Genomic DNA, 23,990 nt, shown 5'->3' on the forward strand with positions numbered 1-23,990 from the left:
GTGTCTAGTTGCTCTCTTACTCTTCGTGTACTTGTAGAATCTCTTTGAAATTTCCTTAACCTTATTCGCCAAGGCTGTCTCATAGCCTCTCTTTGCCTTCCTGATTTCGTTCTTAAGAATTCTCCCTACTCTTTATACTGTTCAAGCAATTCATTTGAACCCATGTCTATACCTAATAAATGATTTTGTTTTATTCTTGATTAGAACCTCAATATTTTTATTCAAACACTGTTCTTTAATCCTACCAGCCTTACCTTTCGGTCTAACAGGAATATAATGCCCCTAAACCTTTGGTATCACACTTTTGAAAGTCTCCCACTTAACAAACATTCCCTGCAAACCGTCTACTCTGAATAATGTTTGAAAGTTCTTGTCTCATACCATTAAAATTTGCTTTACTCCACTTAAAAACCATAACTCTTATGGAAGGCTTATTCTTTTCCATGACTATTTTAAAATAGAATTATGGTCATTAAACCCAAAGTGTTCCCCTACTATCACTTCAGTCACTCATGCCACACAAAAGCCAAGCAATAAACATCTCTAATAAGAAACAGTCTACCACCCCTTGACATTCATTGGTGTTACCATCACTGAATCCACCACTATGAGCATCCTTAAGGTTAACATTGACCAGGAACTCAACTGAATTCATCACAAACACCTTGGCTACAAGAGCAGGCCAGAGGCTACTAACATTGTGGTGAGTAATTCACCTCCTGACTCCTTTAAACCTGTCCAGTATTTACAAGGCACAAGTTAGGAGTGTGATGAAATGAATACTCCCCACTTGCCTGGATGAATGCAGCTCCAACAGCATTCAAGAAGCTTGACATCTTCCAGGACAAGTGGTGCTGGAAGAGCACAGCAGTTCAGGCAGCATCCAACGAGCAGCGAAATCGACGTTTCGGGCAAAAGCCCTTCATCAGGAATGCCTGATGGATGCTGCCTGAACTGCTGTGCTCTTCCAGCACCACTAATCCAGTATTTGGTTTTCAGCATCTGCAGTCATTGTTTTTATTTTCCAGGACAAAGCAGCCTGTTTGATTGGTGCCACATTACGAACATCCACTCCCTACTCCACCAACACTCACTGATGCACTGTGGACATTTTACATTTAAGTGCAAACCAGGATCTACCCCAAAGCAAATGTAGAATAGTTCCTTTTTAATGTTGCATAAATCTAAAACCAAGTATGTCAGATTAATTTTATTCTCTACTTACCATGTCTTAGAGTAACACCTGTGATTGCAAGTTTTCTATCAGTGCCTTGAAGTCTGGATTTTAGCTTGAGTCATCTAGTCGTATACAGCTCTTCAAATGAATTTGTGAGTTGGGTGTGATACTTGGACTTAATTAACTTCATTTGGGAGAATGCTGTCTCATAGAAATCTGTGGAGTCAGTGGAAGATTTCACTTTAAAAGCAGAGGATGATAGGAGTGTGTATTTTTCTGTTTTTGAATGCCCACAAATCACTGTCCCTTGCTCTGACTTTCAACATACTATCATTTTATATAGTAATTATCTCCAAATCTATTTTACTGCTTTTGTAAGTTAAATACCTGATGAAATTTGGTAGCTAACCTAAAGTAGATTTGAGATAAATATGATTTGTTCTATCATATCTAATTTCAGAAATCACCTGTTGAATTTCTCTGCTAACGTCATCAAATGTGCAGAGTTTTCTGGGTGGAACAACTGCAAGGTTTGTGAACAACTGGGTGGAACAACTTTTCTTTGTCTTTTGAATTTTTTTTCTAGTATGTTCTCCAAACTTGGGTAGTATTGCTGCATTTTATTTTTTCACTTGGCGGACCAGTTTCAACTGGAATGAATTCACAGCACTGATCATGTGTGCTACGTCTTTGTCCTTTCCCTGCAGTTTACAGTTCAGATTATTCAGTTTTGATGTTTTGTCTATTAGGAACCTGAAGTCGAGCAATGCGATTTTCTGACAGCTCACTGCACTCTTCATTCCTTGGTTTTTAAAAAAGACTGTTTCACGTATCAGATCTAAATAATCTCTGTAGGATATTCCCTTGTATTGACTATCTCCCCTCAGCATAGAAGATTATGTCTTCATAGTTTTCTAATAAGGATTTAAATAAAAAAGGCTGATTAGATATCCTCATCCTTTGTGCTCTTTTTAAGGAGTAAAGCGGTGAAGAAACCTTAGAGTTGTTAAATTATTAAAAACCATGTGCACAAAAACAATCAGCTGGGCTGTCAAGGTTGTGAATTACAAAAAGGGCGGCCTGGTGACTCAGTGGTCAGCGCTGCTGCCTCATGGTGCCAGGGGCTCTGGTTCGATCCCAGCCTCTGGCGACTGTCTGTGTGGAGTTTGTACTGAGTGCACCGGTTTCCTCCCACAATCTAAAGATGTGCAGGATAGGTAAATTGGCCAGGCTAAATTGCTCATAGTGTTCAGGGATGTGTTGGTTAGGTGCATTTGTCAATGGCAAATATAGGGTAGGGGAATGGGTCCGGGTGAGTTATTCTTCAGTAGGTCAGTGTGGACGTGTTGGGCCGAAGGCCTGTTTCCGCACTGTAGGGATTCTAATTCTACTTGTAAAGGGAGACGCTGGTCCTGCTGTAGTTACTGAAAAATGTCTTCGACAAAGATACCACTAATTTTTTGTTATTGTGGAAGCACTGATTAACATGTTCTGGATTGCAATTATTTCTGCTTCTTTGTTCTGGAAGTCTTTGGGTAAAGCGTCACTATCATTGCTGCATTAATTACTTCGCTGCCTGTGAATTATTTCTTGTGTTTAGGTAGAAAAAGTGATTCTTTAGTGCACACCTTACATTTTACTGCGATGTCGGAAAAAAGTAATGATTATTGAGCTTTCAAAATCGCCTTCAGCTTTTAAAGTTGTTTTGTCCAAAGCGTGCTGTTCAGAGGAAAACTATCCTTGAATTACATGTGCATCATTGTGTGGTGGTGTTCCAAATTCTGCTTTATACTTATTTGACATACTTTGGTGACAAATAAGGCAACTCTTACCATTTGCAGTTGTGAACAGAACTTCATTTTCCTGTTCAGCATAGAAGTACAGTTTTGGTTTCCTTTTAGATGGATCAGGTTCATCATTCATTATTGCTGTTTCACCTCATAGTTTGTGACCTAACTTTACATTGCTCAAGCTGCAAGTATGCCTCTGGATCTGTGCTTCTGGAACACTCAGAATGCCACTGGCTGCTTTCAATTGTGGAGGCACAGGAGGGTTACTTCCAGGGCTCCTGATTGTCTTATTTTGCAATAGGATATTGGATGGGGAAGATGGCAGCAGCTTTGTAATTTTTTTCTTTATTCTGCATGGACTTATTAGTAAAGCAGCTGAAGGAAAATAAAACTGCAGGTCAATGGAGAATGAACAGCTGAGCTACTCTTGCAGAGAGTGTGATGGGCTGAATGGCCTCCTGTGTTTTTATAACTGTAATATACTGACTTCATAGATCAAATCTGAGTTTTTGAAATTTATTTATCTTGATTTGTTTGCATTGCCATCACAAAACTTAATTTATCCTGTTGTGATAGTCCACCACAACCAAACTGACACAATGTAACAAGTTGACAAAACCTAGGAGCATCTGAATTTTTTCTTGAACTATACGGCTTCCTGAAATGGAACTTGTACAGCAGCAGGACAGTCGATCTGCATGCAGCGAGGAAATGCAGGAAGATGGTAAAATCGTCTTTCAGACACATGCATGTTGGGGGAATGCCAGGTGGTGTGAGCAACTGTCAAGAGACGCTCATGGCAAGGGAATGTGGGCAGGAAGTGGAATTGACTGTCCAATTTACAGTTGGAAATCATGACCGTATATTGAAGGATTTTTATTAATATTTAGTAAACTTGGTGCACCATCAGGAATACATTATCACAAAAAGTATTTGACTATAGACCATATAGACATTATCAACTCCTTATCTTCTGTCTAAAGACAATAGTATTCCTGCTTTTAAGCTTAACAAAGAGGCTATTGCATTTTCTCCTTCATGACCTTTTTCCAACTCTCAATCTCCATTGTCACAGCTTATTGTCTCAAATTATGCAGACAAACATTGGTGTCTTTGGATCAATGTGATATGATAGAAGCCAAGCTACCGAAATGATAGAATGGGTCTGCAGTTTACACTGTCAAAAACAAATCTAAATGTAACCTCCTGCCAACTTGGCTGCAACATTCTTTAGCTTATGTATGTTTACCATTCTTTCAATTTTATGATTAGCTTTTGAATTTAACAAAAACAACATGTATTTCATTTAAATTGTTATTTAGTTTAAAATTGATTTCTGGACTATTTCTCAATCGTAGCCTTGAGCATGGATTAAAGTGGATATATTTTGTGATTGTCAGAGAATGCAACAACACTCTAGAAGCCAAAGGTTACAAACACATCAGTTAACAAGTTCGTTATACCTAGGCTCATATTTAAAAAAAACCACATGGAATAAATAAGTTAGTTGAAGAACAAAAATGAAAACCAATGTTCAAATAACTTACTTATCACGACATAAAATATCAGTCAAATTAGTTGAAGCTTGTGAGAACAGTTCAAAACATAGCACTATAGAAAAAGAATGTTTTATTTATATAATGTTTCTGATGAGTATTCCATAAGACTTTATAACCAATTAAATACTTTTGAAATGTATCGCAATAATGCATGATACTCTGCTCAGAGAATGGGAGGAATCGTGTCTTGTGCATATTTGTTGGCCGTTTTACTTGGTACTTAAATGTTCCTTTTTGTTTTAGGACGAGCTGACAGCACTGAATGTTAAACAAGGCTTTAACAATCAGCCTGCAGTATCCGGGGATGAACATGGTAGCGCAAAAAATGTAAATTTCAATCCTGGCAAGGTAAGATGCTCTCACTGTTGCTCAAAGTCTCCTCTGTGTATTGGACTGTACAATAGATAGATCTGACTGAGAACCTGATATTAAGTTAAAGTGCAAAGTGAGAATTATGAGAACCTTTTGCTAAAATTGAGATCAATAGTAGAAAAGTAATATAACTAATGAAGCTAATAATTATGTAAGTGTGCACACCATTACTATTTTTGAATGTGATTTAAAGTGTAAATAAACATATTGCAGTTTAAAATGTTCATCATGATTGATGGATTTTTGAGAATTTTTTTGTTCATAAACCTCTATTCACTTCAATGCTATTCATCCTATTTAGTGAGATAGCGCAGTCAGTCATTTCTAGTGCTGCAACGTAAAACACGGCATTATCATTTGTTTGAAAACAAGTGGGAGCAACTATATGTTTATCCGCTATTTTCAAATAGAGAGGTTTTTCTGAAAAAGTTCTGTGTTTTTGGTAGTGTCACCCTGGTGTGATGTTAAATTGAGCTGTTGAATTTTCCAGTGGTTCAGTTGAACTTTAAGAATCCAGTTACACTATTTGAAGAGGGGTTAATTCTGGTGTTCAGATCAAAGTTTCTCCAGTGAACATTCTATAAATAAAGATTGATAAAACATTAGTTTTGTGGTCTATGGGACTTTGCTGTAAATAATACCTGCCTCACAGCACCAGTATCCCTGGTTCGATTTCAGCCTTGAGTGATTGTATGGAGTTTGCACGTTTTCCCTGTGTCTCCGCGGGTTTCCTCTGGGTGCTCCGGTTTCCTCCCACAGTCCAAAGATGTGCAGGTCAGGTGATTTGGCCATGCTAAATTGCTCGTAGTGTTAGGTGCATTAGTCAGAGGGAAATGACTGGGTGGTTTATTCTTCGGAAGGTGGGTGTGGACTTGTTGGGCTGAAGGGCCTGTTTCCACACTGTAGGGAATCTAATATAATCTAATAATAGTTGGCATAATAGTTATTACAGATCAAAGTTATGCATTGTACTTGACATACTTCGAGTTGGAATAATGAATTAAAAGTGTAAATGTTTTCTTCATAATAACTTTGGACTAAAATAAATAATGGCTCAGAATTCATGTATTATATTTTTATCATATAGAATAGAGGGGGGTTTTGTGAAAATTTTGTGACATTTGTTTAGGCATGAAAAGTCTGAGGTTCTATTGATTATATGGATCAAAGATGCATAATGTGACATTGCATTCTTTTTTTCTGCAGCTGTTGGCTGACCATTACTTCCAGGGTCTGTGTTTTCCTTTAAACTCTTGCCAAGATTTTAAATCACTGTCCTCCAACTCTGACTGACGTTGTCTCAAGTATCCTCCGCTGTTCGTAACAAGGAGACCATTTCCATTTCTTAGTGTTTCTATGACAAGTTTACATATTGGCTTGGGAAAACTGGCCAGTCTTTTCTTCCTCATATCTCTGTCCTAGGTATCTCTGGTAATTATTTGCAACACCATTGTACTCTAAGTCTAGTTGCATTTGGAGTTTTCAGAGCACATTTGGAGATAAATAAAAGCAGGGTCTACTATAAGAGCTGGATGACAGACAACTACATGTGCCCTAAAGATGGGTGCGGGAGTAGCAACATACTCAGATACAGGTGACATCCTCAGTGCTTGGGAGCCTCCTATGAAGCGCTTCTGTGACCTTTCCTCCGGCATTTGTAGTGGTTTGAATTTGCCGCTTCCGGTTGTCAGTTCCAGCTGTCCGTTGCAGTGGCCGGTATATTGGGTCCAGGTCGATGTACTTATTGATTTAATCTGTGGATGACTGCCATGCCTCTCGGAATTCCCTGGCTGTTCTTTGTTTGGCTTGTCCTATAATAGTAGTGTTGTTCCAGTCGAATTCATGTTGCTTGTCATCTGCGTGTGTGGCTACTAAGGATAGTTGGCCAATTAGCCACGAAACGACACGACCAGCTATCCTTAGTAGCCACACAGGCAGATGACAAGCAACATGAATTCGACTGGGACAACACTACTATTATAGGACAAGCCAAACAGAGAACAGCCAGGGAATTCCGAGAGGCATGGCACTCATCCACAGATTCAATCAATAAGCACATCGACGTGGACCCAATATACCAGCCACTGCAACCGACAGCTGGAACTGACAACCGGAAGCGGCAGATTCAAACCACTGCAAATGCCGGAGGAAAGGTCACAGAAGCGCTTCATAGGAGGCTCCCAAGCACTGAGGATGTCACCTAGACGGGGGACGAAACATCTGCAACACAAATTCCCAGCTCGGCGAACAGAACCACAACAACGAGCAACCGAGCTACAAATCTTTTCACAAACTTTGAATACTCAGATACATTTGAGTTAAAGAAGCTGCCATCAGAGCGGGTTCTACAGAGGCAGGTCATGAAGAGGCAAAATATCTGAAATAATACTTGCTTATATTCATTATGACTGTTGCTTTAAGTAATTTAAGCCAGTGTGATTAATGGCCTTAGTGTTCTCTCTTCTACTGCAGCAGCTTAGCAGTACACTTTGATGTTCCATTTCTGACACAAAGATGTTTGGAAAGATCCAGCCCTCGTCAACTACTTAATTACTTTTGAATTACAGCATAATTGAATTGTCTCTGTCAGATACAATTATCTGTTACTGGTTGGTTACTAATCTGCTATAACAAATGTTAGTATACTTAATGAGATAATTTATGAATCTCAAAATGGCTATTTTATATGAATGTACAAATTCAAGGTGGCACCATGACCTTGTTAATTTACTACAGCAAGCATATTGTTAAAAATGATTGAAAGTGGGCAAAATTTAAGCTAAACTATTATTTATGAGATTTGGTGTTGCAGAATTGTCAAACACTTATTCCCCATCCTTAAGTACTACGAGATACTGATGAAGTGCCTTAAATCATTGCAGTCGTTGGGATTTAGATATACCCTGTAGGAAAGGAGTTGAAGGATAATGACCCAGTGACTGTGAAGAACAGTGTAGCTTCAAGTCAGGATAGTGTGTGACTTGAAGGGAAACTTGCAGGTAGGTGATGGCGCTCCATGCAGCTGATGCTGTTTTCCCTCGGTGGTAGATGTTGCAGGTTTGGAAGATACTGTATCAGAAGTGTGAGTTAGTTGCTGCAGTGCATCTTCTTGATCATATGTATTGATGCCACTGTATGTTTTGGCATAGGGAGTGAATTCAAGGTGGTGGATGTTGTGACAGTCAGGTAGACTACTTTGATCTGGATAATGTTGAGTTTCTCAATTGTTGTTGGAGCTGCACTTAGGCAAGTGGAAGACATTCCATCTCACTTTTGACTTGTGGACAGGCTTTTGGGAGGAAGGAGATGAATTATTAGCAGTGGAATTCATGATCTTTGACCTGCTCTTATAGCCACAATATCTATATGGCCAATCCTGGTCTGTTCTATAGATAGTAACCCCAAGGATATTGATAATGGGAGTTCAGTGATTGTAATATTGCTGAATATCAAGGGCCAATAATTAGATTCTCGCTTGGAGATGGTCACTGCTTGGCAATTGTATGATATAAGTGTCACTCCTCACTTAACCAGCACAAGCCAGGATGTTGTTCAGGTTTTTCTGTGTCTGAACACAAACTGCCTCACACATTCTGGGGAGTTATGAATGGTACTGCATATTAAGTGATTATGATATATCCCTACCTCTGACCTAATGATGTGGGACATTCATAAATAAAGAGGCTGAAGGTGGTTGGGACTAGGGCATGATCCTGAGGAGTTCCTGCAATGATTTCTTGGAACTGAGATGATTTGCCTCAATTAACCATGCCCTTTTCCATTTTACGACATACCAGTTGATAATTTTTCCCCCTGATTTCCATTGACTACGACTTTGCTAGAACTTCTGACACCATACTCTGTTTGATGCTGCCTTGATGACAGAAGCAATCATTCTCCTTTCACCTTTGCAGTTTATTTCTTTTGTCCATATTTGGGCCAAGCTGCACTGAGGTCAGGAACTCAGTGGCATGCAGAACCCAAATTTGATAGTATTGCCAACAATCCCCTCCATCACTTCTCTGCTAGAGAGTAGACTGATGGGGCAATAATTGGCTGGGTAGGAATTATTTTGCTTTTTTGTGGACAGGAAATACCTTACACGTTTTCCATTTAGCTGGGTAAATTATTATGATTTCACTGGGAAAACTTCACCTAAATCAAGCAGTTCTGTTCCACAAGCTATCACAAAGGTCAAAATGTCCATTAAAACTATCAAATGATCAATATACCTGACTGACTTATACGTGGGTCAAAATAGTTCTTACCATGTTTTGTCATGGTAACAACTATTTATTGTATGCACAGATATTCTTGTAACAAATGGCAGAGAAGGATGATTATCAATCTACAACCAAGCAATTAGAACTGCAGTGCTATCAAACCTAAAGTGTATGCCTTTATTCAGAAATAAGACAGCTTAAGGACAGACCATAAGTTACTGAGTTGTAGCAGCAGCAGTCGGCTATCTCAACTTTGAATATAGTTAATGACCCAGCTTGTACTTTGGTAAAGAATTCCACGGATTGACTACCCTCTGAGAGAAGAAACTCTTCCTTATCTCTGTCTTAGACTTTTTATTCTGAGATAATGGCCTTTGGTCCTAGACTTTCCTACAAGGTTAAACAAGTCTCTGTGTCTACCTTATCAAGCCCCTAAGAACCTTAAATGTTTCAATAAGTTCAACTGCCATTCTTCTGAACTCCATTTTACAGGGCCATCATACTCAGAATAGCAAAGGTTTGAACTCCCCCAGCGTAGAGGAGTTCAAAACTAAAAGGAATAACTTTTAGGGAAGAAAGAAAGGATTAAGAGGGACCTGAGGGGCATTTTTTTTCACACAGAGTGGTGTATCTATGGAATGAATGTCCAGAAGAAGTGATAGAACATTTTAAAAGACATTTGGAAAGATAAGCAAAGGTTTAGAGTGACGTAGCCTAAATGTCGGCAAATGGGACTGGTTCAATTTAGGAACCCAGGTTGGCATGGATGCGTTGGACTGAAGGATCTGTTTCCATGCTGTGTGACTCTGACTCTCCTTTATAAGAAAATTCCTTCATGTGTGTGATCCCCATTTCTGGGATGCTTCCAAACCCAGCATGTGTTTCCTTCGATAAATGGCTTAACTCAGGTATTATGGTTGGAAAAATACAGATGAGAAAGTAGCAATCAAAAGTCTAAATCACCAAAATGTGTTACATTGTCCCTTATTATCTTTCCAGTTTTAGTAATCATGACATGATGTTGCATGTAGAGTGGGGTTTATTTTATAACTTGATAGTTGATTGGGTGCATCGAGATCTTCTTTCATATTAGAATTCTTTTTAGATTCTTTTTTTTTACTCAGATGGGAGAAAACCATTTTTTGCTTGCTGACTCTGCTTCCGGCTGCACTGTTCGCAACAACTTGTAGCAGATTGTACTTAACTAATTCGAGTGGTGTTGTCAGGCCCTGTTTCCTTTACACAAAAATTTATTGTGCCGCTCTGATTTAATAATGTAACAAGCTCACTGCTCCAAAATCAGCATTGCTTTGTATTATTAAAAATGTGTATTTGGTTTTCCAACTTTCAAAACCCTCCTAGTATTTCAGCTATAAAGCAATGTCTGGCTTCCATTCCAGTTTGTAGTATAAAAAGGAAAAATATGTGGTCCCTTATAAGGTGTCTGTGTTGTAGCTGTACTGGAACAGCTTTCCTAGATGCACGATGAAGTCTGGAGCTTAAGGTTTTCATGGTATTGTTGGAAAGTTGTCGGAGCCCTTCACAGTATTCGGTACTCGAAACAATGCATTGATATCATGTGATTGGCTGAAGATTGTCAACTGTGATGTTGGGCTCTCGGGAGGAAGCTGAGATGGATCATCCGCTCAGTACTTCTGATTGAAGCATTTTGTCTTTGCACTGATGTGCTGGAATAGAAGTGGACCATTCAGCCTGTCACATCTGCCCCACTATTCAGTGCGAGCATAATTGAACAAATACTTGAATGACTTTTACTCACGCCATTCCCATAATGGTGTTTACCATTGGTAATCAGAAATCTATTGATGTCTGCGTTAAGCGTACTCAAAAACTGAATTTCTACACTCTGCCCGATTGGTAGAGAAATCCAAAGGTTCACAACCTCCTGGATAAAATAATTTCTCTGCTTAAGTCGCATGCCCCCAGGTTTTAAACTCCCCAACGAAGGAAGACATCTTGTCTGCATCTGCCCTATCTATGCCTTTACATATTTTGTAAATTTTGTAAAATGGACTCTGCTATCATTAAGGATGGGAATATTTGTGGAACATCTCCAAAAGTTAATTGTTTAATTGTTCACTACCATTGAAAACTGATATGTGGCAGGATTGCAGAATTTAGATCTGATCCCTTAATTGGTAGGATTGGTTAGCCCTGTGAGTCATGTACTGCTCGACATGCAAGTTGTTCTGTCTAGCAGCTTCAATAGGTTGGCAGTTCATTACAAGTGACACCATGTATCTCTGGTGTTGATCATGATATGCCAACCTGTACTCTTGAGCCTGAGTTGATCTCCTTGCTTTAAAGCAAAACATTGCAAATACTTGAAATCTGAGACAAATGTAGAGATCTGCCATCTCTGGTGGGTCTGCATTGCTTGTAGTACAGGACATACCTAAGGATGTTAATGTGGCATTTGGGATATAGTATGTAAGTTATGATTCCATGAATATGACAGTTTGTTGCTTGACTGATAAATAGAACTGTGTTTCCAGATGTTGGAAAGAAGGGCTTTGTGTGGTTGATAGTTTGCTATTGTTGATTTTGTTTTATTTATTCATGGGATTGTCGGTTTGCTGATTGGACAGCAATTATTTTTCATCCCTAATTGCTTTGGAGGATGTGGTGCTGTTCTGTTCAATTCTTGGAGAGTTTGGATACCCACAGTGTTCTAAGGAACTTTGAACTTTGTCAAACCCAGAGCTTTGACCCAGTGACAGTGAAAGAATGGCAATATTGTTCCACTTTTGAATAGTGTGTGCCTTGGAGGGGAACTTGTAGGTAGTTATTTTCCTGTGCATTTGTTACCCTTGTCCTCATATGATAGAAGTTTTGGTTTTGAAAGATATTGTTGAAGGAGCTTCGGTGTGTTACGGCAGTGCATTCTGTAGTTGGTACAAACTGCTACAATTGTGCCTTGGTTGATGTAATGTGATCTGTCTGGTTTCATTCCTTTTCATAAACTTTGTCGGTGTTTGATACAATTGATTGTCTTGATAGGCAGTTAGAATCAAAATCACATTACTATGTGTCTTGAGTGACAAGTAAGCTAAAACTGAATTACAAAAAGGGCAGCATAGTGGTTCAGTGGTTAACATTGCTGCCTCACAGCAATGGGGACTGAGGTTCGATTCCTGCCTCGGGTGACTGTGTGTAGTTTGCACGTTCTCTCTGTGTCAGTGTGGGTTTGCTCCGGATGCTCTGGTTTCCTCCACCGTTCAAAGACAAATAGGTTAGATGAATTGACCATGCTAAATTGTCCATAGTGTTAGGTGCTTTAGTCAGGGGTAAAGGTAGGGCAGGGGAATGGATCTGGTGGGTTACGCTTCGGAGGGTTGGTGTGGACTTGTTGGGCGGAAGGGCCTGTTTCCCTACTGTAGGGAATCATTTATTCTCTTTGGACAGCAGATTCCTTCCTGATAGGACGTCAGTGAACCAATGGTGGTTAGAATAAATCAACAATGATTTCATAGTCACTATTAGATTGTGTTTTAAATTCCAGATTTATTAATTAAAGTTACATTTCACTATTGCTGTGGTGGGATATGAACCTATGGCCCAAAGTGTTATCTTAGACTTCTGGTTTACTCGTCTGGTGACATTACTGTATGCCACCGAGCCTCTTCTATGTTCAAATCTATTTTCTAAGCATAGTTACAGACTCCGTTTTTGTTTCTTGATAAATACTGATGTAAATAAATTGCTTGCTGCTATATAACTCGTATGAAGATATTGTGAATTATTTCACATGGTCACTACATTTCAAATGCATTTTAAAAGTTTGTTCATAGGGCCACCGTTTATTGCCTACCTTTACTTGCCCAAAGATCAACCACGTTGCTGCAGGTCTGGAGTCACGTGCAGCCCAGACCAGGCAAGGAGTTCAGTTTTCTTCCCTAAAGGACATTAGAGAGCCAGATAGATTTTTCCTGACAGTTAACAATGATTTCATGGTCATCATCAGCTACTTAATTCCAGATTTTTGTTGAATCCACATTCTGCCATCTGCCTTGGCAGGATTTGAACTTTACCTGGGTTAGCAAGTTTTGAGAAGGTTTGTAGCTCAGGTTGATGATGAGTATGTAAGTTAGCACGATGAGCCGGAAGGTTTGTTTTTTCACGTTTCATCACCATGTTGAGGTAACATCATCAGCGCGAATCTCAGGTGAAACGCTGGTGGTATGTCCTGCCCCTCTATTTGTAGGCCTTGGCTTCTTTAGGTGGGTGATGTATATCTGTTTCTTTTCCAAGGGAAGGTAGATGGAATCTAAGTTGATGTGTTTATTGATGGAGTTCTGGTTAGAATGCCATGCCTGTAAGGATTCTTGTGCATGTCTTTGTTTTGCCTGTCCAAGGATATGTGTGTTGTCCCAGTCAAAATGATGTCCTTTGTCTGTATGTATGGAAACTAGTCTCTGGATTAGAAGTCTAGTGAAAATACTATTAAGCCATCACCTCCCCATTGACTACTAAATCTACAAACAGGATGTAGCAATATTTGTGCACACAAAATCTGTTTAATGAGAATAAGATGAATTACCAGATGTTGGTTAAGGATGATATAGTCCAGGATGCTGGGAGAATTCTTTTGTTTCTTTTTAATAGACCCAAGGGATTTTTAATATTCACCTCAATCTGATCAGGTGCACAGTTTCAGTTTTATATCTCCACTAAAATGTGCTAGTTTTAACAGTTTACCACCTTTTGATATTATGTTTTTCTATATATATATATATATTATTTGTTGAAGGTCTTGCTTCAATCCACTACTGTCTGACAGAACTAAGTGTTAGAAGCCAATGGAGCTGTAAAACCGTCTTCAGTGAAGCAGGGAAATTTGAAATGATGACTCAGTTCAGGCGGGCCTCTATGCTCTGTGATAAACTTGAGAAACATCGGCAACTACGTGAGAATAGATAGTGTAAAGCCCTTTTATTGAAGAACAATTCTTACTGTGGGTGAAACTAAAAGTGTCGCCATAGAGGAATTAAATGTGTTGGAGAGCTTACACAAGTAATTTTAGAAGTCACATGACACCTGATTTCATCTGACAAAGGAGCAGCACTCCGAAAGCTTGTGATTTCAAATAAACCTGTTGGCCAATAACCTGGTGTTATGTGATTTATGACTTTGTTCACTTCACTCCAACACCAGCATCTCCATATCAAAGTAATTTTAGATTAACAGAAATATTTTAACAAACTTTTGTTTCAATGCATTCAGCGCTTCACACAAACAGCCACCTTTTTGTTACAAATTTACAAAGCAATGAACATTGTAGTTAGCATTTGTGTTACTGCACCACTCAAATCTCTATTGAACTTTGTTGTAGATCAGCTCCTACTTCAGCAGTATAATCGCAGAGAAGTTACGGTGTAACACATTTCCGGATACAGGCAAAAGGAAGCCTCAGGTTAATCAGAAGGATAGTTTCTGGCTTGTCACAGCTCGTTCGCAACCTTCAATTCATAACTGGTTTACTGATCTGTCTGGAACCAAACCATTAACGCAACTTGCAAAAAAGGTAAGTTTGTTTTTGATCCACAATTGTTTTTGCACTTAAGTTTATAAAGATATAATTGTCTCAACGCTGTCATATTTTTCAGCTGCCAACCACTAATATTATTAATAATATTAATAGTTTTAACTAATTATAATCCTGTAATGATGCTCAGTTTAGTGTTGCAAGGTATGTCAGCGGTCGGAACATGGCCAAACTGTAATACTTTTATCTGGCTGCTAATAAAATTCGATTTGGCAGGTGTGACACTTTGTTTGTTTGTTTGTTTCTTTCTTTCTTTCTTTCTTTTTCTTTTCTTATAATTCCTTTTAGATAGTCAATTTTTCTGCACATACATTTTAAATGGTTTCATTGTAGACTTCTGTATCAGTTAGACCATTTAATTCAGCAGTTTTATCAACACCTTTTGGTGCTGCTGATTGTAGACTTACTAAATTAGCTTAGTCTTTTTAATCACAGAGAAAAGGTGCAAAAAAGGGCTGTTGACTCTTATCCCACAATCAGCTGGTGTCTTGTCAGTTGGTTAGAAATGTGTCTGTTACAATCGGGTTAAAAAACATAAGATATATACTTTGTACAGTTGCTGTTGGCAAGCATTTGGCGTCACGGAAATCAGGAAGAGTAAATAATTTGTTTGTACAGCAAATATAGAATGATGCAGCATGTTCAACCCACCTTCCCTGTACCAGCTACTTTCGTAAGCTGTTCAATTAAAACCAATCTACTGTTACAAATGTTTGTAATTTTAAAAATCTACAATTATTACTCATTTCTCTTTTGAGTGTTTCTTTAAAATCTGCTTTCTTCGTTCTTTGATGCAGTGCCTTATGGCTTACAATATGTTGCTGTGAGGGAAAAATAATATTTACTCATGTCTCTTCTGATTTGTTTATTGATCATTTTAGGTCTGTATATCCTGATTACTGACCTTCTGCCATTGGAAACAGTTCTTCCTTATTTACTGTTAGCAAATTACCTATGATTTTGAATACCCCGTCAAATCTCCCTTCCTTTTTGCTGCTCTTAAGGCACATGAATCATGTATCTCCAGTCTCCACATAAGATAAATGAATTGGACTGTGAATATTTTTAATAGGTAATTTTATTTTATTGGCAACCTTCTTAAGTACCTTCTCTTTACTTTAATCCTGTTCATTATAACTACTGCTTCATTCTTTACAACTGCCTTCACTTTATCTTTGCAGTAAATTCAGAGGCAAGGTATTTATTCAGTAATCCAGCAGTGCCATCCCCACAAGAAAGTCATATTTGTCATCAATAATTGGTTTCAACTACCTTTGATTGCTACTTTTGTTTTGCTACTTTATACATTTATGAAGATTGGCTTACCTTTTTTAATCGTGACAAATCTATTCTCATTTTCTTTTTTTTAATTCCCTTTTCTTAAATCTTCATTCTGTTTTCTATATTTTGAATATAATTCCTAATGTGTTGGCTGCACAATTGTCATGTCACCTTCTTCTGTCTCATTGTAGCCACTATGTCTTTAGTCACTCAGTGAGTTCCAGCTTTGGATGTCCTTCCTTCCTTTCTTACTTTATCTGAATCATTTGTTCTTTGAAAGCTGCTCAGTATACAAAATACAGTTTAATCTGTTAATTTTTGATTTCACAAACCTCCTTTCCTCCATTTAAATATTTGTCTTTTTCTGTAACTCAGCTTAACCTGATCATGCTATCTTCTTCAAATGTCTTGCCAATGAAACATGCTTTGCTTGCCTCACTTTATTCCCCAGAACTACATCAACAATGCTTCCTTCCTCACTGGGCTGGAAATGCAGTCAGTGATCAAGAACATTATCTTGGACACATTTCATGGATTCTTCCTCCACTTTATTCTTTACATTGTTGCTATCCCTGTTTCAATTAAGATAACTGACGTTTCCCCACTATTTTTCCAAAGCTGTATCTTTCTGTAATTTCTCCTCTGTCGTCTTCCCATGATTGGCGGCTTCTAGTTTATAGCAGCACTATGGCTGCACAATTATGTGACTGTAAATAAAATTATCTTCATGTGTTAGTAACATCTGATAGTGAATAAATAATATTCATCAGAACCTTTGAAAAGTCTGAGACTTCCAAAGAAATGTCTCCTGATGGAAACAAATTCCTTTGAGTGATATTGGACAGCATCTTTGTTCAGTGCTGATAACTTTTATAGAATGTTGTAAATGTTTTCAGTTATCTGTAAACAATGGTATCTATAAAACTGAAACCCAAGAAATCCTTTTTATCTGACAGATATTAAAATGTTTGCAAAGAGCAACAAGTTTCTTTTGGTTGTCCCATTTCTTTCTTATAAATTCATTTTTTCCCTTTGATTGATCCCAATGTTGGGCTAAAATCAAGAGACACATAGCCTGGCAGGGAGACATATTCCCAAAGTGACCAATTAAGTGATTACTGTGCAGTTAAGGACAGGGGCCTGTCTTTGACCTGCAGACCCAGTCAGAGTTCTGAAGAAGTGTCACCAGATTCAAAAAGCTAAGTGTACTTCCATTCCAAGATGCTGTCAGACTAACTGAATTTGGCAAGCAATTTCCTTTTTTGTTTCAGTCAGTTCTATTTCTCTGTCCTTGCCCAATATGGCACTCTTTGTCCCAAAAGGCTAGTTGATGCTTGGTCAGTTGAAATTTTTAAGACTGAATTAAGCAAGATTTTTATCAGGTAATGACATTTACTTAGTGGATATGGAACAACAGTGGATACATGTAATTGAATTACACTTTAGCAATCATTTAATTAAATGATGTTAAAGGATAAGGAATTAAATGGTCTACTCCTTTTTCTCAGTTAAGTCAAATAGAAAAGGCTTCAAATGCTTAATAGGTCTCTGCATGTTTGGAGAGACAAACAGATATAAAATTTTATGTCAGTGATCTTTATCTGATCCAAAATGTGCTGTAGCCCTTGCCCCCGACATTCTTGCCACCTTACCCTAGTCTCCAAATGAGTTCCTTCTACTTGCGCACTGGGGATCTATAATCTACCCAGCCCAAACTTATTTTACAGCTGCATTTAACTTTCTAATCTTTATGCTGTCAGTATCTGTAACATTTCTGCTGCTATTGGACAACTCAAGTGTTCGAAAGAGTTTAGTAAATATGTACTCCTTCTGATCCAATTGAATCATTCGAAATCACCCCAACGTCCCCCTTCAAGTTCACAGTGCACATATTGAGGACACAGTTTGTTTAAACATTCATGAACAGCTGTGACAGAGCCATATCATGCATTTGGTCCATGCTTTATTTTATTAAGCCAACTTATTATCCCAGAATAATTATGCAAAACAAATATAAATCTGAGTTCCCTTTGTTCACTGCAAACCATTGCATTATATTCCTGTTGTCTTCATCTCTAATTGTAAATACAAGAAGCGTCAATGGTAACACCATCTGTTTAGCAGCTCTTTCACTTGTTGATGAGCTAAACCTCATCTATGTTGGAATCCAGTCCTGAAATCCTGCTATTTTCGCATTCCATCTATCATCAGCCTCCAGTTTCTCATCTCTTTGGGCTCATTTTGGTTATAGAACTCACATTATAGCTTCTCTGTCCTATTTGAATCAATCTTCTGACCACCTAACAATGATTTTTTGGATATTATGCTGACTGGCATTGTAACTGAATCCCTTCGCTTGGGTATTACCTATTGCTTCCTTTCAAATCCAGCATATTGCCCCTCCCTACTCATCACCTGAAACACCAAACAAAGAAAATCCCATGCTGCATTGTTTTGTCTTTGTGGATCGCTACACTATCTTCAACATTCCACTTGTTGTTTGTAATATGGTCATATTTCAAATTGTTAACTTATTCTGAAAGAAATCTTGTGCACTTATCTAACACCCATTTTTTAAACATTTTTTCAGGTGCCTATATTTAGTAAAAAGGAAGAAGTGTTTGGATACCTAGCCAAATATTCAGTGCCAGTTATGAGAGCTGCTTGGCTGATAAAAATGACATGTGCCTATTATGCTGCTATCACCGAAACAAAGATGAAGAAACGTCATGTCATAGACCCTTGTATAGGTAGGGTTAACAAAAATATTTCTCTTTAGATTTAAATAAGCAAGTTTGATTGGTTGGCTTCTGCTTTTTGCACGTTGAATACACTTTTGTTGGTAACACCTTTTGAATGAACAATTCCTTTCATTTTACATGCGAAGCTAAGCATGCTGGAGAGAAAGCCAGCACTCCATTCATCTGTAAACTGAATAACATACTGATGTTTCAACATACTAACACAATGGGGAACAACATCTTTTTGTATTATGAAGAGAGAGAGTGCTGATTAGTGTATGAGTAGACTTCAATTGTAGGGGTGTGCTAGTTAAACTGAGTGATAGTTAATTGCCAGGCTTTGTTTACATTTAAATCAGGTAGATTGACTAAATTTGGTCAAAGCAATACCTTGATGAATGAACGAGAGAATGGCTGTCACCTGTTTTATTAAGTTGAAGCAGGTGCAATACGTGCATATGTTCCTTCTGCCTGTGTTATCTTAATATGTTCTTCTGCCTTTTGTATTAAAATATGTAGCCTCCAGTATATGCAAGTGTACCACACTACAAACATACTGACAATCTTAAATTGGCTGTCAGTATAATTCTTCATACAGTTTGGCTTATTTAGCACATATTATCCAATCATGAAATCGCGTTTAAGTTTGAACAATGCATTTTGAGGTTGTTTGGGATAGGTCAGTACCTTACATATTGTAAACAGCTTAAAAAACATATTCAAAAGCAGAAATTGCTGTAAAAACCAAGTGTCACCTGTTGCTCATATTTTTGACACTTACTTTACCCTTCCAGGGAAATCAGAGATATGATATTTCTGAAGACCAAAAGAGACAGCCTTAGTCATATTCATGCATTTGCATGATATACAGTGAGAAATGCTCTAATTAGAGCAGCCATTGCCTTGCAGCATGGTTTTGACGTGCTCTGTTTCATCAAACTTTGTACAGTGAAGAAATAGCTTGGGCCTTATTTACGATGTGACAGTAAATTTAATCTGATACTTCATATACTATTGGAATCTCAGCACATATATTGACCAGTGAAGATAAGCTTGCAGTAGACTGTAGATGAGAACTCGGTGGCAGATTGTGTAAGATGAAAAGCTTTGATGAAGTGAGTCTTTTTTTCAGGAACATTCAAGTTCAGTAATACCAAATTGATTGTATACTGATAGTTCATAGAAAAGTTAGTTATTTTTACTGTAATTTATTTTCTTCCCCCTTTTGCTTGAAGTTTTATCTTTCAGAAGTATTGATTGCTTTTGTGTATTGCTTCAGTGACACTTATTTACAGTGAGTGTTGATGGACTCCATCTATAATTGTTTATTTACTTTCTGGGTCAAGTCCACCATACATTCAACCTTGTGACCCAGATAGCTCAAGTATTCAACTGTTGGGCCTATCCAATTTTGGTATTAAATGGTTAACTGAATATAAATGCCAGTATTAATAGAGTTGGGGAACAAAATTACAGTGCTTTACTCCAGTTGACATTCTGCATCAAGAAATGTTTTAATTATCAAGAAATTAAAGAATAGTATTTACCGTTTTAATCGTGTTTGAATACTTAAATACTGCTTAAATACTTAATAGCATTTAATAGTATTTAACATGTTGCATTCAGTTCTGGTCACTATGTTACAGAAAGGATGTGGAGACTTTGGAGAGGGTGCAGAAGAGGTTTCCCAGGACATTGGATTAAAGGAGAGTCTAGACAAACAAGGGTTGTTTTTTCTGCTGCAGTGGAGGCTGAGGGGAGACTTGATAGAAGCTCATAAAATTAGAAGAGGCAGAGATAGGGTTGACAGTCAGAATCTTTTTCCCAGAGTTGGAATGCCTAATACAGTACTAAAGGGCACGCATTTAAGGTAAGAGGAGGAAAGTTCAAAGGAGATGTGAGGAGCAGATTTTTTTTTCCACAGAGTGGTAGGTGCCTGGAACATGCTGCCAGGTTAGTGCTGGAGGCAGATAAGATAGAGGTGTTTAGATAAGGTAAGCTCATGAATAAGGAACAAATGGAAAGATGTGGGCCATGGGCAGGCATAAAGGATTAGTTTAATTTGGCATCATGTTTGGCATAACACCATGGGCTGAAGGGCCTGTTCCTGTGCCATACTTGGTTTATGTTTAACAGTTGTCCAATGTACAAAGTGTAATTTTTTGTATAGTTGATATGTTTTGTCTTTTTTTTTAAACACTTTGTAAATAATTTGCTTAATGGGGATAGCTTTGAATTAAAACTTCATTGTTAGGTTTTCATGTCTACTCTTGTCATTCTAAAGATTTTTAATTTAACTTTTATTATCCTGTAGTAGAATAGCATGGAAAAAGTTTGCACAGTGCTGCCTCTATCTCTGCATCATAAGAGAATCTCGAGTGTGTGTTGGCAATTTTGTGATTGCAATTGGTGGACTTTATGTTCTGGGGGTTACAAATACTAAACTAGTAAAGTAAACTAAAATATGCCAGTGCCACTGTTCTGAAAACATCAGTTGGGGAAGTGTGATATTAAGTTAGTTTATGTCTGACTCTGAGTTTTGCCTCCTTCCTGTTGTCAGGCTTCTACATGTGTCTGTAATGTCACACTAAAATGCATTGTATGAATGGATGAATATTTTGTAACTTTGGAGTATCATATTTAACCTGAATTTAAATGTGTTAGGGCTAAGCAGTGCCAAGTTAAGATATTTGCAGTAATGTTTTTTTTCCCTGTAGAGTGGACTCAAATCATCACAAAGTACCTTTGGGAACAGCTACAGAAGATTGCTGAGTCTTATCGATTGATGTCTTCGCAGAATTGTGGGACACCAGTACAACCCGCAGTGCCTGAAGTGGAGCAGGCCATGAAACAGTGGGAATATAATGAAAAGCTGGCTCTCTACATGTTTCAGGTAGTGTATGAACATTATACATACGTGTGAAATACAGTAAATCCTCAGTAACTGTGTGTTCGCGACTTTTGGATTCATCTATCTGTGCCAAATAGTGAGTAACAACAAAATTCAACGTCTGCAGCAAAACACATGCATCCACGATTTTTAACCTAATTTTAATCTGTATTTTTAATGGGCTCTGCACTCGTAAATTTAATCATTCTTGAGGTTCTTGGAAACGGAACTCTCTTGGATATGATTCTAGGTGAAACACTGCAAGTTTTCTTCAGGACAGCAATAACTCTTGAATTTAGAACATTTGAAAGTTCGAGCAGTAAGATTTTATTTTGAGATAATGAAAGGTTCCCTTCCAATGCAGATCATGGAATTCAAATCATACTGTGGAATGCTGTGATCTTAATAAATCTTGTAGCTTAGAGGTTAGCACCAGAAAAGATGAAGGTCACTGTTTTTGTCTCCATGAAATCCTGCCAGACTTGCTGAGTTTCTCCGACACTTTGCTTTTGTGGTAAGACCATATCTTTAATACTTTGTTCAGTTTTGGCCTCTTTAGATAGTAAGACCATAAGACATAGGAGCAGAGGTAGGCTATTCATCCAATTGATTCTATTCTGCAATTCAGTGAGCGTGCCACTGATTTGATAAGAGTCATACAGCATGGCTCACCATGTCTATGCTGACCAACAAATACCAAACTATGCTAATCCCAGTTGACTGCACTTGGTCCATTTGCCTACTGTGGCCTGGCATTTTAAGTACTCATACAGATGCTTCTTAAGTGTTGCAAGAACCAAAGGGCATAAGTTTAAGGTGAGGAGAAAGTGGTTTGGAGGAGATCTGGGAAATTTCTTTTCACTAGAGGGTGTTACATATATGGGATGTACCGAATGGACAGTACGACCCATATATGTATCACCCTCTAGTGAAAAGATATTTCCCAGATCTCCTCCAAACCACTTTCTCCTCACCTTAAACTTATGCCCTCTGGTCTTAGACACGTCTGCCATGGAGAAGAGATTCTCATATTGTATTCTGTTATGCCTAGTGCGTTTTGACAAGATTTTGTGGCTGGATGTAGGTTGGCTCGCTGAGCTGGAAGATTTGTTTTCTCCTATGTCTTTCATCATATTGTAGAATTTAATTGGATCACTCCTCAACCTCTCTTGGATGCACTTTTAAAAATTTCACCCTGTCTGATCCTTTCACACTAAGGTGATCCCAGTTAATGTTAGTAAAGTTGAAGTCTTCCATGACTATAAATGTGTTTCTCTCGCATCTTTCTGTGATTTGACTACATATCTGCTCCTGTATCTCCCTTGACTGTTGGGAGGCTTTTTTTTTTCATTTTTGAACTCTATCCAGTTGGCCTTATTTGCAGGCACTTGCCTCATTGCTGCAGTGATGATTTTCCTTATCAATATTGCAATGCCCACCTCTTTTACTCTCCCCTCCCACATCATGCCTGAAATTTCTATATCTTGGAATGTTGAACTGACAGTTCTGACCTTTCTTCAACTGTGTCTCTGCAGTCGCAATAATATCCTATTTCCAAGTGATCAGTGCTCCAAATTCTTCTGTCTTACCAGTCATGCTCCTTGCATTAAAATAGGTACAGTTGAGCTTTCTAGGTAGAAGTGAGGACTGCAGATGCTGGAAACCAGAGTTTAGATTAGAGTGGTGCTGGAAAAGCACAGCAGATCAGACAGCATCTGAGGAGTAGGAAAATGGATGTTTCAGGAAAATCGATGTTTCAGGAAAAACCCTTCATCAGGAATGGAGGCTGGAGAGGTGGGAATGGAGGTGATAGGTCAAAGAGGAGTGTGGGGGAAGGAAGCAAAGAGTACAGTAGGTGAATGGGGGTGGGGATGGAGGTGATAGGTCAGAGAGGAGGGTGGAGCGGATAAGTGGGAAGGGAGATTGGCAGGTAGGACAGATCATGAGGACAGTGCTGAGCTGGAAGGTTGGAACTGGAGTAAGGTGGTGGGAAGGGAAATAAGAAAACTGGTGAAGTCTACATTGATGCCCTGGGGTTGAAGTGTTCCGAGGCAGAAGATGAGGCGTAGCTTTCTAGCCCATCCATGTGCCTCATCCTGCTCCTTTCTCCTCTATGTGCTGGACTGTCCGAATATTCTTTTTATGTAAGATGAGGAAGGGCAGGATGTATGCAAATAATGGCAGAGCCCTGGATAGTATTGTCAGAGAGACATGGGGTTTAAGGTACATAGTTCTTCAAACGTTGCATCACAGGTAGACAGGGTGGTTAAGAAGGCATTTAGTATTCTTTCCTTCAAGCCTCAGACCTTTGAGTATCAGAGTTAGGATGTCATGTTGCAGTTGTATGCATGTTGGTAAGGCCACTTTTGGAATACTGTCTGCAGTTCTGGT

General features: G+C 38.4%; 1 protein-coding gene across 1 annotated transcript in view; it reads left to right on the forward strand.

Moving 5' to 3' along the window:
- Positions 1-23,990, forward strand: part of med12 (mediator complex subunit 12) — a 184,903-nt gene that overhangs the window by 6,759 nt on the left and 154,154 nt on the right. The window contains exons 2-5 of the mRNA XM_072595208.1: positions 4,770-4,874; positions 14,475-14,666; positions 18,559-18,718; positions 21,427-21,602. Coding sequence (XP_072451309.1) covers positions 4,770-4,874; positions 14,475-14,666; positions 18,559-18,718; positions 21,427-21,602 — 633 coding nt within the window. The remainder of the gene's footprint in view (positions 1-4,769; positions 4,875-14,474; positions 14,667-18,558; positions 18,719-21,426; positions 21,603-23,990) is intronic.

The sequence above is a fragment of the Chiloscyllium punctatum genome, chromosome 25 (genome assembly GCF_047496795.1).
Source record: "Chiloscyllium punctatum isolate Juve2018m chromosome 25, sChiPun1.3, whole genome shotgun sequence".
In the NCBI taxonomy this organism is placed as follows: Eukaryota; Metazoa; Chordata; class Chondrichthyes; order Orectolobiformes; family Hemiscylliidae; genus Chiloscyllium; species Chiloscyllium punctatum.